This window comes from Dendrobates tinctorius, unplaced genomic scaffold, assembly GCF_039654945.1.
Source record: "Dendrobates tinctorius isolate UK_male_01 unplaced genomic scaffold, ASM3965494v1 ptg000032l, whole genome shotgun sequence".
NCBI lineage: Eukaryota > Metazoa > Chordata > Amphibia > Anura > Dendrobatidae > Dendrobates > Dendrobates tinctorius.
The window spans coordinates 18,451,389-18,466,956 of NW_027361700.1; the positions used below are offsets into that span (position 1 = coordinate 18,451,389).

The following is a 15,568-nucleotide window of genomic DNA, read 5'->3' on the forward strand; positions in this document are numbered from 1 at the left end:
GAGGTGTCAGCCGGGTATTTGTAGTGAGGTGCGAGAAGCCGGGGAGGAGTGTGGAGGAACTTCCATTGGTCTGTTGTAGCGCACGTCAGAAAGTCCCACCTTTTGCTAAGGAGACTTCCGCAGTTGAGCTCTGTGGCACGCAGGTGAAATACACAGCGTGTCACTGTTCAGAGCACTTCCGGTGGTCCCTAGGAGGATACAGGGCTAACGCGTGCGCATTAGACACTTGGAAATGTGAACATAGACAGGACTGGGTATGGTGGAGAAACCGAAAGAAGAAAAAAAAAAAAGTGATTGAATGTGAGCAGGGGATGTATGAAGCGAGGGCTGTGTGTGAATGTGAAATGGGGGAAAGAAACAAAAAGTGAACGTGAAAAGCTTGTTGGGGATAGTGTATACATAAAAGGAGGACGTGTTGCTGCACAGTGGTTTAAAGGGCATGTAATGAATAATCAATTGCCAGCATAATAAATGAGAGGGAGAGTGGAGGCATATCATGAGGTGCATAAATTGCATAAATAAACACAAGGCAATGATGAACATATACAAGTATGCAGGGTGTAGTGAAAAAAGGGGGAATGTATATAAATACAGAATTGTGTGTATCCAGTACACTGAAAAAGGGGTGCATGGATAAGATGAAAAGAGGAACAAGCAAAAAATTACACAAAAAGTGCACATAAGGAAGTCCATATTATTACTTCCACAGTCGGTTGTTATTGCCCATTTTTCTTTATCACTTACTCCCGGAGAGTATTCTTCTCCTGAGATGATAGCTTTTAGTAAGGTGGATGAAAAACACCGTCAGGAGGCAACATACGAACAGAGCGCCTTAAAATTAAATAAATAAAAAATTGAATGAGTAGGACCCTAAAAATTATTGAATAAAGCAAAGAGGAGGAAAAAGGGAAAAAAAATAAGAAGACATTTAAAAAGACACCTTAAAAACTCCGCACCCAGAAGTGCTATGTATTAACGGAATTATAAGAAGTAGTTAAAACCAAAATTCTCATTGAGGCCATGTGGAGTGATGGTGCCTAAGCTGTAGATCCACTTGCTTTCCAGCTGGGCTAGGGATTTGCCCAAGTCACCGCCACGTATTCCCAGGTTAATTTGATCAATGCCTTTGAAAACAAGATTTTTGGGATCCGAATTATGGTGGCTTTTGAAGTGACGGGGCAAGGTTTTCAGGAGAGAATAATCATCTATTGATTTGACTTTCTCAATGTCCCGAATATGTTCTCTTACCCTGATTTTTAGCTCCCGAGCGGTTAGGCTGATATGAATTAAATTACAGGAGCAGGTGGCATATGGTATATGACACCTAGGGATGCGCAGGTGAGATGTTTCCTGATTTCAAAATTTTTTGATCCATCGGCATTAGAAAAGGTGTGTGATTTTTTTCATATTGGCACAGGCTTTGCAAAAGCCGCACGGGAAAAAGTCATTTGATAAAGGTTGCTTGAGGCTTGATGGATGGGGGTCATAGTGTCTATGAACTAAAATGTCCCCCAAGTTGCGGCTTTTTCTGGCTACAACGGAAGGACCAGAGGGAAGGATTTTACGCAAGACTGGATCCGTTAATAAAATATTCCAATGTTTTTGTAATAATTTTTTAATCTAATCCCACTGTGTTAAAGGTGGAGATGGATCTCACTTGATTATCATTTATATTGAAATTTTTGGAAACGGAATAGAGTAAATGTTCCATAGATATTTGTTTTGCCCGACTGTATCCGTGTTTTATGCTCCTTTTACTATAACCTCGGTTTAAGAATCTTTTTGTAAGATCCACAGCTTGTTCCTCAAAATCTGATGGTTTGGAGCAGATACGTTTGGCTCTTAGGAATTGACCGGTTAGTATGCCCCTGATTGTTGCAGGTGGATGGGATGATGTGTCATGTAGTAGGGAATTGGTGGCTTCGGGTTTCCTGTAAAGATTTGTATTAATCATTCCATCAGCGGACACTCCCAGTTTTAGGTCTATACAATCCAATTCTCTGCCAAATTTATATGTTAATTTGATGTTAAGACTGTTTTAATTTAATTTGCTCATTAAGGTATGGAGGGTGTCAGCTGTTTCTTCCCATATGAACCATACATCATCGATGTACCTCATCCACCCTTGTACATTATGTATTCCAGGAATCCAATCACTTTGGAAAATGTCCCTTTCCCATGCCCGTAAGAAGAGGTCAGCGTATGATGGGGCACAGGAAGCCCCCATTGCGGTGCTTTGTGTTTGTAGATAAATTTGTTTGTCAAATGTAAAAACATTATGATTGAGCACAAAATCAAGGAGGCATAAAATCAATTCAATCATGTCCAGTTCAATATTACTGTTTCTAAGAAACCAGTACACAGCTTTAATGCCATCCTCATGCCTGATGGAGGTATACAATGCCTCAACATCAGCAGTTACCATTATCATGTGTTCTTCGAGGTATACATGGTTTAGTTTTTGTAAGGCTGTTGTTGTGTCCTGGATGTAAGATGGAAGTGTGATTCAAAAGCTTTTTCAACAATGGAATTTATCTACAAACACAAGGCATCAGTGGGATGAGATTAAAAAATTATTACAAAAACATTGGAATATTTTATTAACGGATCCAGTCTTCCCTCTGGTCCTTCCGTTGTAGCCAGAAGAAGCCGCAACTTGGGAGACATTTTAGTTCATAGTCACTATGACCCCCATCCATCAAGCCTCAAGCAACCTTTATCAAATGGCTTTTTCCCATGCTGCTTTTGCAAAGCCTGTGCCAATTTGAAAAAATCACACACCTTTTCTAATGCCGATGGATCAAAAAATTTTGAAATCAGGAAACATCTCACCTGCGCATCCCTAGGTGTCATATACCATGCCACCTGCTCCTGTAATTTAATTTATATCGGCCTAACCACTCGGGAGCTAAAAATCAGGGTAAAAGAACATATTCGGGACATTGAGAAAGCCAAATCAATAGATGATTATTCTCTCCTGAAAACCTTGCTCCGTCATTTCAAAAGCCACCATAATTCGGATTCCAAAAATCTTGTTTTCAAAGGCATTGATCAAATTAACCTGGGAATACGTGGCGGTGACTTGGGCAAATCCCTAGCCCAGCTGGAAAGCAAGTGGATCTACCGCTTAGGCACCATCACTCCACATGGCCTCAATGAGAATTTTGGTTTTAATTCCTTTTTATAATTCCTTTAATACATAGCACTTCTGGGTGCGGAGTTTTTTAAGGTGTCTTTTTATGTTTTTTTTTAATGTCTTCTTATTATTTTTCCATTTTTCCTCCTCTTTGCTTTATTCAATAATTTTAGGGTCCTACTCATTCAATTTTTTATTTAATTTTAAGGCGCTCTGTTCGTATGTTGCCTCCTGACGGTGTTTTTCATCCACCTTACTAAAAGCTATCATCTCAGGAGAAGAATACTCTCTGGGAGTAAGTGATAAAGAAAAATGGGCAATAACAACCGACTGTGGAAGTAATAATATGGACTTCCTTATGTGCACTTTTTGTGTAATTTTTTGCTTGTTCCTCTTTTCATCTTATCCATGCACCCCTTTTTCAGTGTACTGGATACACACAATTCTGTATTTATATACATTCCCCCTTTTTTCACTACACCCTGCATACTTGTATATGTTCATCATTGCCTTGTGTTTATTTATGCAATTTATGCACCTCATGATATGCCTCCACTCTCCCTCTCATTTATTATGCTGGCAATTGATTATTCATTACATGCCCTTTAAACCACTGTGCAGCAACACGTCCTCCTTTTATGTATACACTATCCCCAACAAGCTTTTCACGTTCACTTTTTGTTTCTTTCCCCCATTTCACATTCACACACAGCCCTCGCTTCATACATCCCCTGCTCACATTCAATCACATTTTTTTTTTCGGTTTCTCCACCATACCCAGTCCTGTCCATGTTCACATTTCCAAGTGTCTAATGCGCACGCGTTAGCCCTGTATCCTCCTAGGGACCACCGGAAGTGCTCTGAACAGTGACACGCTGTGTATTTCACCTGCGTGCCACAGAGCTCAACTGTCCCCTTAGCAAAAGGAGGCGGGAATTTCTGACGTGCGCTACAACAGACCAATGGAAGTTCCTCCACACTCCTCCCCGGCTTCTCGCACCTCACTACAAATACCCGGCTGACACCTCCTTATCTCCACGCCCCTGGAAGAAGCTACATAGCGAAACAGCGCTCGTCTGGCGGGGGGAGACACCTGCGGCATTCCCTCAGCTGTTACCGGTGGACGCTGCACCGAATCCGGCACATTCTTCTAGCTCAAGTACTAACAACCAGTCCCTGGTTTATACCAGACACTTTATTTCTATTATACTCTGTGCAGCTCCCTGGCACACTTTACTCATTAACCCTTTAGCACACTCGGGACGCTAATAGTCACACGGGCAATGTGCAATACTGTTTCCTTTGTAGATACTCAGAAGTAACAAACTGGCTTTTGTCTACTGAGGCATGTTGAACCCTGCAGTGATTAATTTGCATGTCAATACCTCTTTATATTTACATCTAATTTATATCTACTTTTTCCACAGCCACAGGGGCAACGTGCAATATTGCCTTTTTTGCAAAACCTAGTAGTAACAAGCAATGTGTTCATTGTCATCTACATTGGTGCACGGACTCTGGCAGGAATTATTATTATTACTTTTGCATGCAAGAACCATTTTTGTATTTATATTTAAATCTACAGGGTTATTATTGTGTGTGTATTATTTTTTTACATCATTGTATACTGTTTTGCCGCAGCCTATCCCGCTTTTTTGGAGGCCTTTTGCCCTGTCTTTTTAAGTTCTCTTTTTAATAATATTTAATAAAGAATCATTTTTTAGCAATCAATATTTTCTCTTATTTTCACTTTTTTCCTCATGATATACCTTCTTGTGGAATATGTTGAGCTCAGTATTGAAGTGACTTTGCCTTTCTAAAAAAGGACTATGAGATTTATTAGGTTATCAATACTGTAGATCAGCTCCTATTCAAGAGAGCAGGATATGATGTGCAGTATGTAGCAGCAGTCACTAAACAGTGTATGGGGTGTGGTTTTCTACTCTGGCCACAGTTTACACCTGGCTCCTGCTGAAGATAGTGACAGCTGATCGGTGCAAGTGTCGGGCCCCACTGACTTTACATGGATGACCTAACATATTTATAAGACATCAATATATTAATTGTGGACGTCCTCTTTAAGTGTTATTCATTTAATAATAGATGAACGATCCACATATCCATTTACTTACCGTTTCCCTCATGCTCCTTTTTTGTGTCATCTACTTGAAAACAAAATAGCATATTAAAGAATAGGGTAAAAATGTTGTGGTTTTGTTTTTGATTATTAAAATTACAAAATAAAACTTTTTTGTGACGTATGACATACTCTTACATCATATGTCAGGTATCAATCATCAGATAATGACTGACACGCTGCCATGGATATAACCTTTAACAGGAAATGTGGGGGATGGGTAATGTGAAAGAAAAATAGAAAACAAAAGAATAGAATTGTACATTTAGTTGACATTGCCGCCTTTAAAAAATGTAGAAGTTAAAACAAATGAATAAAATGAATATGTAACATGCAAGGTATGGCGGCAGATGGAAAAATCTATCCTTCTTCGCTGGCCACCGTAGGCAGGGCTCTGTGCTGTTCTACACTTTTTCTATAAAGGGCATGTCACACTAAGAGATATCGCTAGCAATATCGCTATAACTAGTGACGTAGCAGCGATATTGCTAGCGATATCTCTGTGTCTGATACTTACCTACGACCGGCTCCCCCCGCTGGTTATCGCTGATCGCGCGAGAACGTTCAGGACTGTTTCTCGTCGTCAGCTTCCTGCGGCGCTTCCTGCTGTGAGGACGAGCGACGCGTGGAGCCAGGCGGGAGGACGCAGGATCGCCTGGTGTGACAGGTAAGAAGCGACCCCCGTCCCCAGCGATGTCGCTAGTGAGATCTGCCTATGTGGCAGCTCACTAGCGACCACTTAGCGATGTACCAGCGATCCTGACCGCGTCATATCGCTGGTCGGGATCGCTGGTACATCGCTAAGTGTGACGGTGCCATAACTCCAATTGAAGTTAAAGTTAATCTAGCAGTTGATTCATGCTGCGCAAACAATAGGCAGCATTAATTAGATCCTGGCTGCCCGATTGCAGACAGGTATGTTTTCCTCTGACACATTCTGGCATTTCAAAGAACACATAGTTTTAAGATCCAGCCGGGGACCACAGTAAGAGACTAGTCTGCCACCGCCACCAGCCGGCTTCTTGTACTTATCCACTTGAATGACAAGTTTATCCTAGGTGTGGACATTGGGAAAGAACAGTAATTCAGCTATGAGGCAAAACTGGCTGAGAAAAAAGCACACCTGGCTGCAGTCGGGCAGCTAGGCTCTAATTCATGCTCCTCGTGATTTGCGCAGCATGAAGTGAATAATAATAAATAATAATAAATTTTATTTCTATAGCGCCGACATATTCCGCAGCTCTTTACATTTCGGAGGGGATTTGTACAGACAATATACATTACAGCATAACAGTAATCACATAGATTATAACAAATACCAAGAGGAATGAGGGCCCTGCTCGCAAGCTTACAATCTATGAGGAAAAAAAGGGAGACACGAAAGGTGGGTGGTAACAGTTGCCCTGATTGTATGGACCAGCCATAATGTTAAGTGTGTATCAGTACAGACACAGAGGGCTAATGGATGCATAAAGCATGTGGGAACATGATGCGGGGAACCTGGTTATGGTAAAACTTTTGGCTGTGCCACACAGGGATAGATTAGGTTAATATGTTGAGGCGATAAGCCAGTCTGAATAAATGCGTTTTCAGGGCACGCTTAAAATTGTGGGGATTGGGGACTAATCGTATTGACCTGGGAAGTGCATTCCAAAGAATTGGCGCAGCACGTGTAAAGTCTTGGAGACAGGAGTGGGAGGTTCTAATTATTGAGGATGCTAGCCTCAGGTCATCAGCAGAACGGAGGGCATGGGTTGGGTGGTATACTGAAACAAGGAAGGAGATGTAGGGTGGTGCTGAGTCAGGGAGGGCTTGTGGGTGAGGGTAATAAGTTTATACTGAATTCTGGAGTGGATGGGTAGCCAGTGTAATGAATGGCACAAGGTAGAGGCATCGGTGTAACGATTGGTGAGGAATATGATCCTGGCTGCAGCATTCAAGACAGACTGGAGAGGGGAGAGTTTGGTAAGAGGGAGACCGATTAGAAGAGAGTTACAATAGTCGAGGCGAGAATGAATAAGAGAAACAGTAAGAGTTTTTGCAGACTCAAAAGTAAGAAAAGGTCAAATTCTAGAAATGTTTTTGAGGTGCAGATGACAAGAGCGAGCCAGTGATCGAATGTGGGGGGCAAAGGAAAGCTCGGAATCAAGTATGACCCCAAAACAGCGGGCATGTTGCTGGGGAGTGATAGTGGAGCCACACACAGAAATGGCAATGTCGGGTATAGGAACATTAGTAGAGGGAGGAAACACAAGGAGTTCAGTCTTTGACAGGTACAGTTTCAGATATAGTGAGGACATGAGGTTAGACACAGCGTTTAGACAATCGCCGGTGTTTTCTAGAAAGGCTGGCGTGATGTCAGGAGAAGAAGCGTATAATTGGGTGTCATCAGCATAGAGATGGTACTGGAAACCAAATCTACTGATTGTTTGACCAATAGGGTCAGTGTACAAGGAGAAGAGGAGGGGGCCTAGGACTGATCCTTGAGGAACCCCAACAGTAAGGGGAAGGTGAGAGGAGGAGGAACCGGCAAAAGATACAGTAAAGGAGAGGTCAGAGAGATAGGAGGAGAACCAGGAGAGAACGGTGTCCTTGAGACCAATGGAACGGAGCATAGTGAGGAGGATCTGATGATCCACAGTGTTGAATGCTGCAGAGAGATCCAAGAGAATTAGCATGGAGTAATGACCATTAGATTTAGCTGTTAGTAGATTAGAGACTTTAGTGAGGGCAGTTTCAGTAGAGTGTAAGGAGCGGAAGCCGGATTGGAGAGGGTCGAGAAGAGAGTTAACAGAGAGATAGCGGATAAGACGAGAGTGGACCAGGCGTTCCAGGAGTTTAGAGATGAAGGGAAGAATTAGAGACAGGTCTATAGTTAGCGGCACAGTTTTGGTCGAGGGATGGTTTTTTAAGTAGTGGATGTATGATGGCTTGCTTAAATGAGGAGGGAAAGATACCAGAAGAGAGAGAGGTTAAATATTTTAGTTAGGTGAGTGGTGACAGCAGGGGAAAGGGACTGGAGGAGATGTGACGGAAATGGGTCACTGATGCAAGTGGTTGGGCGAGAAGATGCAAGGAGCCTGCTTACTACTTCTTCTGTGACTGGTTCAAAATCGGAGAGCGAGCTAGATGCAGTGGGGGAGGGAGGACAGTGCATGGTATGAGGTGATTGGGAGATAATTTCCTGTCGGATCTGGTCAATTTTTTCTTTTAAGTAATTGGCCAGTTCGTCAGCTCGGAGCTCCGTGGTTGGGGCCTGTACTCTTGGGTTGAGTTAAGTGAATGACACATTCCCTTTAATCAAATCTATTTGCAGTTTTCCTCAACTCTGTTTATATACTCTAGAGTGATGAGCCCATAAAGCTAATAAAATCAATACTTTTTCTTATGCCTTGCGGACATAACATGTAATAATTGTGCAGTATTCACCTCATAAACCAGCTCGAATAGATACTAATTCATTCATTACCTTCTGTAGTGAGGTCTATGGAGGCTGTTGTTGTGGATAAGTTCATTGTAAGGGAGGTGGTTTGGATTGTAGTGTCAGCTGGGGTGTAAAAATCCATATAATCCTCACATGATATGCGTGATGCCTTCAAGGTATAGTAATGAGGAGAAAAAATACTTTATACAATTAGGTTTATATAATAGATTATTTCAATTACTCTGAGACTAAATAATACGGACCTCTTTCTCACATCCATATGTCATCCAGTCCTGTCGATAACGGTCAATGCCACTGGAACATCTACATGTCATTACACAGAAAATAATCTGCATTAAATACCGTAACTGTATATATGCATATGGTGCCTGTGCTGTTATGTCTACTTTCAAATTGATCACCCCAATAAATAAATGTTTTGGCACACTTAAAATGTTCTGCAAGGAAGAATGGCAGAGTATCCCCAAATCCAGATGTGAAAAACTTGTTGCATCATTCCCAAGAAGACTCATGGCTGTACAAGCTCAAAAGAGGGCTTCTACTCAATACTGAGCAAAGGGTCTGCATACTTATGACCATGTGATATTTCAGTTTTTTTCTTTTTTATTAAATTTGCAAACATTTCTACATTTCTGTTTTTTTTCAGTAAACATGTGGTGCAGAGTGTACATTAATGAGAAAAGAAAAACTTTTTTGAATTTGCCAAATGGCTGCAATGAAACAAAGAGTGAAAAATTTAAAGGGGTCTGAATGCTTCCCGTACCCACTGTACATTCGCGCTCAACGATGTGTGCATGTGTTCTTAATAGGAGAAGGGAATAAGTAGTTGTCCATCTATTGTTGGGGAAGATTTGGGACAACCTCATATATATCAGAAGACTGGCCTAATTTGGCAGCATCTAATGTGTATGGGTATCTTAAAATGCCCCCTGTCATGAAATTCAAACAGCAGGTCATTCTAGTCACTTCTCAGGGCATACTGCAGTCTGAAGAAACACAATTTCTGAGACGTGTCTCAACTGATAGAGGAGCTGCATAGTAAGTGTGCATAGTGGAGGAGGGCTGTGACAGGACAAGAAAAAAATCTTTTTAGCTGACTGAGCATAGAGGACTGAGGCTAGGGAAAAAAAATCCTTTGTGCTCAGTCTGCCGGGGAAGAGACTTTTTTGTACTCTTGTCACACACTGTTCCGACAGCTCTGTCTCTTCAGACTTCAGCCTTTTTGTGACACGTGACTGGACTTGTTGTCATTTGAATTATGTGACGAGGCCAGTTTATTACATTCTTTTAGAACTCTTTAAACAAATATAATAATTGAGTCTGTTTTATTAAACATAAAGGGATTGTCTACCACTTTCAAATATTTTCTAAATGAGCTCAAGGTGTGGAGAAAGGAAAAAAAAAAAAGGATATTCATTTATTACAAAGGCAGGACTCCTCCACACCAGCTCCTGTGCTGCCCGCCAGTCTCTAAGCATCCACATGTGGTGGGGTTTCATGTGACCATTGCTACCACTTGGAAGCTGATGACTGACTGCAGTGTTCACATTGCTTACTAGCGAAATAAGCCAGCTCAGACACAATGCGAAAGCTGCAGCTCATCTGCGGTTGTTACTGCGGTTGTTACCATACGTCTGCTGCTTTACCATTTTGCTGCATATTTTAATGTGCTTGCTAAAGCTTTGGTATAATTCATTTGTTGCACTGTATGTAATACTTACTGCTTTAGATCTGTTACTGGGGCCTTCCTAGATCTTATCAGGTGGAAGGTGCTATAGCATATTGACACATCTTGGTCTAGTGCCTTTGATCATCTAACCATCCCCTGGTCTGCTGGCCCCAGCTGCCAAATTATACCCAACCAGCTCCCACAATCCCTTTCTCCTGACCCTGTAGTGTGGCCTATATATTTAGTAGTTCCTAAGGGGAAGCACGCAAGTGTGGGGTGCAGCACGCAAGCATCCCATAAACAAAGCATCACAGAAGCTAAGCATCCAGCAAAACGGCAGTTATACATGGCAGTTAGTCAGGGCAGGGGTCAGGTAACCCACACTTTGCTCTCCCCTTTAACCATGTGCATTATTTTTATCCTCCTGTGTTCCCTTGCCATCCACATTCACAACCCTATCCGCCCTCCATCACGACTCGTACACATCAGCCCCTCTATACTTCCCTTTCCCATGTACAGCTCCCATGCACTCCTCACCTTCCTGAGAAACCTCAGCCCATCTTGCCCAAACACATCGCAGAAAAAAACTACTTACAATTCCAACTACTATTTGCTCTTTATCTTCCTACTCCTACTGATTTCAGGGGACATCTCCCCCAACCCTGGTCCACCATCCCCCAACCTCAACCCCTACCCTACCTCATATCGAAACCATAATAATCTTATTAATATTACTTGCACTCCCTCATCTCCATCTTTTAATTGTGCCCTATGGAATCCACGGTCTGCTTGTAACAAGCTTCCTTTCCTACACAACTACTTTCTGAACAACTTTCTTAATCTGTTGGCCCTCACTGAAACTTGGATTCAGGATTCTGACGCTGTCTCTCCTGCTGCCATTTCTTACGGTGGCTTACAATTCTCTCACTCCCCGAGACCCACAAACAGACATGGTGGTGGAGTCGGCATACTCCTGTCCCCACAATGCACTTTCCAGGTCATCCCCCCAGTTCCATCACTCTTATTCCCTTCTTTTGAGGTCCACACCATCAGGCTCTTCCGTCCCCTCTCCCTAAGTGTAGCGGTCATATACCGGCCCCCAGGCTCACCCACCCACTTCCTTGACCACTTTTCAGCCTGGCTGCCGCACTTCATGTCCTCAGAACTCCCAACCCTCATCCTGGGAGACTTCAACATCCCCATTAACAGCCCTACTTCCACATCTGCATCCCAGCTTCTATCACTAACCACCTCTCTAGGCCTCTCACAGCTTTCAACCTCTGAGACACACAAGGACGGTAACACCCTTGATCTGGTCGGCTCTGTTCAATCCCCCACCTAAATAACTCACTGCTTCTACTCTCTGACCACAACATTCTCTACTTCACACTCTCAAATCCTCGCCCACCCCAGCTCACTCCTACCTACCACACAGTCAGAAATCTGCAAGCCATTAACCCTCAGACACTTTCAGATTCCCTACACTCATCACTGTCCCCTATCTCTTTTTCCTGTCCTAATCTGGCTGTTCATCACTACAATGACACTCTTAGAAGCACCCTTGACCAAGTAGCTCCCCTCACCCAAAGAACCTCCAAACACAGAGTAAAACAGCCCTGGCTCACATCACAAACTCAACTCCAGCGATGCTCTAGAAGTGCTGAACGCCTATGGAGAAAAACCCGCACACCAGAAGACTTCATCCACTTCAAATTTATGTTAAGAACCTATAACGCTGCCCTTCACCTCGCCAAACAGACCTACTTCACCCTGATCTCCTCACTAGCCAACAACCCCAAGAAACTTTTTGACACTTTTCACTCCCTCCTCAGGCCAAAAGCACAAGCCCCTATCACAGACATTTGTGCTGATGACCTGGCCTCCCACTTTACAGAAAAAATAGATAATATCCGTCAGGAAATCTGCTCCCAACCACCAAGTGCTGTGACTCCCATCCCTTCCTGCATCTCCCCTGGCTCACTTTCCACATTTGATCCCATCACAGAAGAAGAAGTCTCCAGACTCCTCTTCTTCTCGTCTGACTACATGCACTACTGACCCCATGCCCTCACATCTCCTCCAGTCTCTCTCCAGTCGTCACAACCCACCTAACTACAATCTTTAATCTCTCCCTCTCCTCGAGCATTTTCCCATCCTCCTTCAAACACGCCATTGTTACTCCATTACTAAAGAAACCCGCTCTCGACCCATCCTGCTCAAAGAACTACAGACCAGTCTCCAATCTCCCCTTCATCTCTAAACTTTTGGAACGCCTAGTTTACTCCCGCCTTACCCTTCTAGACCCTTCACAGTCCGGCTTCCGCCCCCTACATTCGACGGAAACTGCACTCATCAAAGTGACCAATGACCTTCTGACAGCAAAACGTAACGGTGACCACTCTCTGCTCATTCTTCTTGACCTATCTGCAGCTTTCGATACTGTTGACCACCATCTCCTACTCTCTAGGCTCCAGTCACTAGGCATTAAGGACACTGCACTCTCCTGGTTCTCTTCCTATCTCTCTGACCGCTCCTTCAGTGTTTTGTTCTCTGGCTCCATTTCATCTCCTCTTCCTCTTGCTGTCGGGGTACCTCAGGGTTCAGTCCTTGGCCCCCGTCTTTTCTCTCTCTACACGGCCCCAATTGGACAGACCATCAGCAGATGTGGCTTTCAGTACCATCTTTATGCTGATGACACACAACTATATACGTCTTCCCCGACCTTACCCCCGCTGTACTACAGAACGCCAGTGACTGTCCGCAGTCTCCAATATCATGTCCACTCTCTATCTGAAACTCAACCTCTCTAAAACTGAACTTCTTCTGCTCCCGCCGTCTACTAACCTCCCTAAATCTGACATTTCCCTCTCCGTGGGTGGTACCACAATAACACCCCGGCAGCAGGCGCGCTGTCTGGGTGTTATGTTTGACACCAATCTCTCCTTCACATCCCATATACAATCTCTTGCCCGCTCTTGCTGCTTACACCTAAAGAACATCTCTAGAATCCGCCCTTTTCTCACTATGGAAACAACAAGAACCCTCACTGTTGCATTGATCCACTCCCGCCTGGATTACTGCAACGCTCTATTAATTGGCCTCCCCATCACTCGACTATCCCCTCTCCAGTCCATACTTAATGCAGCGGCCAGGATCGTCCATCTGGCTAATCGGTACTCGGACGCATCCGCTCTTCGCCAGTCCTTACATTGGCTGCCCATTCATTATAGGATCCAATTCAAAGTACTTGTTCTCACCCACAAAGCTCTCCACAGTGCGGCACCCCCTTACATCTCTTCCCTCATCTCTGTCTATCGGCCTAGCCGACCGCTGCGCTCTGCAAACGACTTTCGACTAACCTCTGCAGTAATCCGTACCTCCCACTCCCGACTCCAAGACTTCTCCCGTGCTGCTCCTATCCTCTGGAATGCTCTACCCCAAGAAATCAGGACTATCCACAATTTGCATAGTTTTAGGCGCTCCCTCAAAACACTTGTTCAGAGCGGCCTATCACGTTCACTAATCAAAGTCATTCTATGTGTAAGTGTGCGTGTGTAGCCCATTCACTATCGCCATCCATCCTTCACTCCCTCAAGATGGCTGGATCTTCATTGTAATTACACACCTGTACTTTGTATCTCCCTCATCTCATTGTAGATTGTAAGCTCTCACGAGCAGGGTCGTCTTATTTCGTCTTATTTTGCTTTAATTATTGTATTGTTAATGTTGTTACTTATGACTTGTGTTTTGAAACTGTTAAACTGTAAAGCGCTGCGGAATATGCTGGCGCTATATAAATAAAGATTGTTATTATTACTTGGTTGCAGCTATCATGTGACTGACTGGAAAGATGTTGATGCCAGGAGAAAATGTTTAAAAGTTCCAGACAATCCCTTTAACCTAAACTCTAATCCTAGCCCCCAGCACTGTTGGTAACATAATTATATAGGCTTACCTTTGTAGCACATGACACCAGCTGCAGTTGAGGCTAGAAGCAGAGGTCAGACACTGGTCACAGGTTGTGTACTGCAGGCATGCTGTATTCAAGGAGAGCATAGTTTACTGTCATTAAACTACACCAAGTAACAAATCACCTGTTTGTTTCCTGCATGGTCATTCATTTTTATAGAAACAATGCCATGTACTTCATGTTTTGTATTTGGCATTGAACTTTTATGATAAAGGCAGGAAATATACAGGAACAAAGGGAAATGCCAACAATATACATTATAAAACATACCAGCAGTGCCTAATAGTTTTGTAATTCTATTGTAATTCTCTCCTTTTAGCCATGTAAGGAAATTTCCTGAGAGGCTTAACCCCAAGTATGAGAATGATTTCAAGATGATGTATGAGTCTGTTCACTATTTATAAGTTTGATCTGGTGTTGTATGAAGCTGAATACTGCCCTCACACCTAATGTAACCTACTAAACCTAATCCATGAAGCAAAAGAAGCAGTGCTGACTGGGAAAAGCCTGCTATTTGCTATCTGTATTTAGCCTCCTGCTGAAGATTATTTAAACCATAAAAGCAACAACTTTTGGCCACATTTTATTTAGACTGGTGTTTTGCACTCCAGTCTTGAAGAGTGTGCTAGAGTAAGATGCACCAAATTTATTAAGGGTATACGTAGACGATCAGTAAACGCTGTAGGTTGTACGCTGAGTACTTGTGCAGCATCCAACCCCCAGTGGCCAGATGTTACAGCATAGTGAATGGTATTCCAAGAAATCCTATGCCCACATTGCGTCCACAGACACCCGCGGCTTACCCGCGGAGATGGACATGCGACGCGTCTCCACCAAATTTCACCAGAAGAATGTATTTGGAAATTAAGAAAACCAGGCGCACCAACATGTGTAATCAACTAACAAGAATAGGGAGGTGCAGCATCAGTAGTGAAGTAACATGAACCAAAAAAAAGAAGAGAAAGCACTACTGCAAAATGCTCACACTAAACCCAAAATACTTGGTAATAATAAATAGATTTTACTAGCACACTTGTGGGCTTCCACCCATGGTCCTGCTCTTTTGATCTGCGGTACATGATTCCACCCTGGTAATATCCCTCTACCTATCCCCTACCTTTGGCCCTCTCATGTATTGGGTCCGTATGTATTGAATGGGCTCAGCTCTCTTTATAATTTTCTATTTGGGGTTTATTGTAGCTCCAGTTGGG

The 15,568-nt window shown here is 43.2% G+C and overlaps 1 protein-coding gene and 1 long non-coding RNA gene across 5 annotated transcripts in view; one reads left to right on the forward strand and one right to left on the reverse strand.

The window, feature by feature from the left end:
* Positions 1-15,568, forward strand: part of LOC141086465 (uncharacterized) — a 103,553-nt gene that overhangs the window by 69,580 nt on the left and 18,405 nt on the right. The window lies entirely within an intron of this gene.
* The window catches only part of PLXDC1 (plexin domain containing 1), a 167,582-nt gene that overhangs the window by 26,069 nt on the left and 125,945 nt on the right, over positions 1-15,568 (reverse strand). For 2 of the 4 annotated variants that reach the window (XM_073572525.1, XM_073572522.1), the window contains 4 exons: positions 14,343-14,424; positions 8,961-9,021; positions 8,743-8,866; positions 5,269-5,301 (listed from right to left, as the gene is read on the reverse strand). In XM_073572525.1, the coding sequence (XP_073428626.1) occupies positions 5,269-5,301; positions 8,743-8,866; positions 8,961-9,021; positions 14,343-14,424 (300 nt within the window). The remainder of the gene's footprint in view (positions 1-5,268; positions 5,302-8,742; positions 8,867-8,960; positions 9,022-14,342; positions 14,425-15,568) is intronic. The other 2 variants (XM_073572523.1, XM_073572524.1) reach the window with 2 other exon arrangements.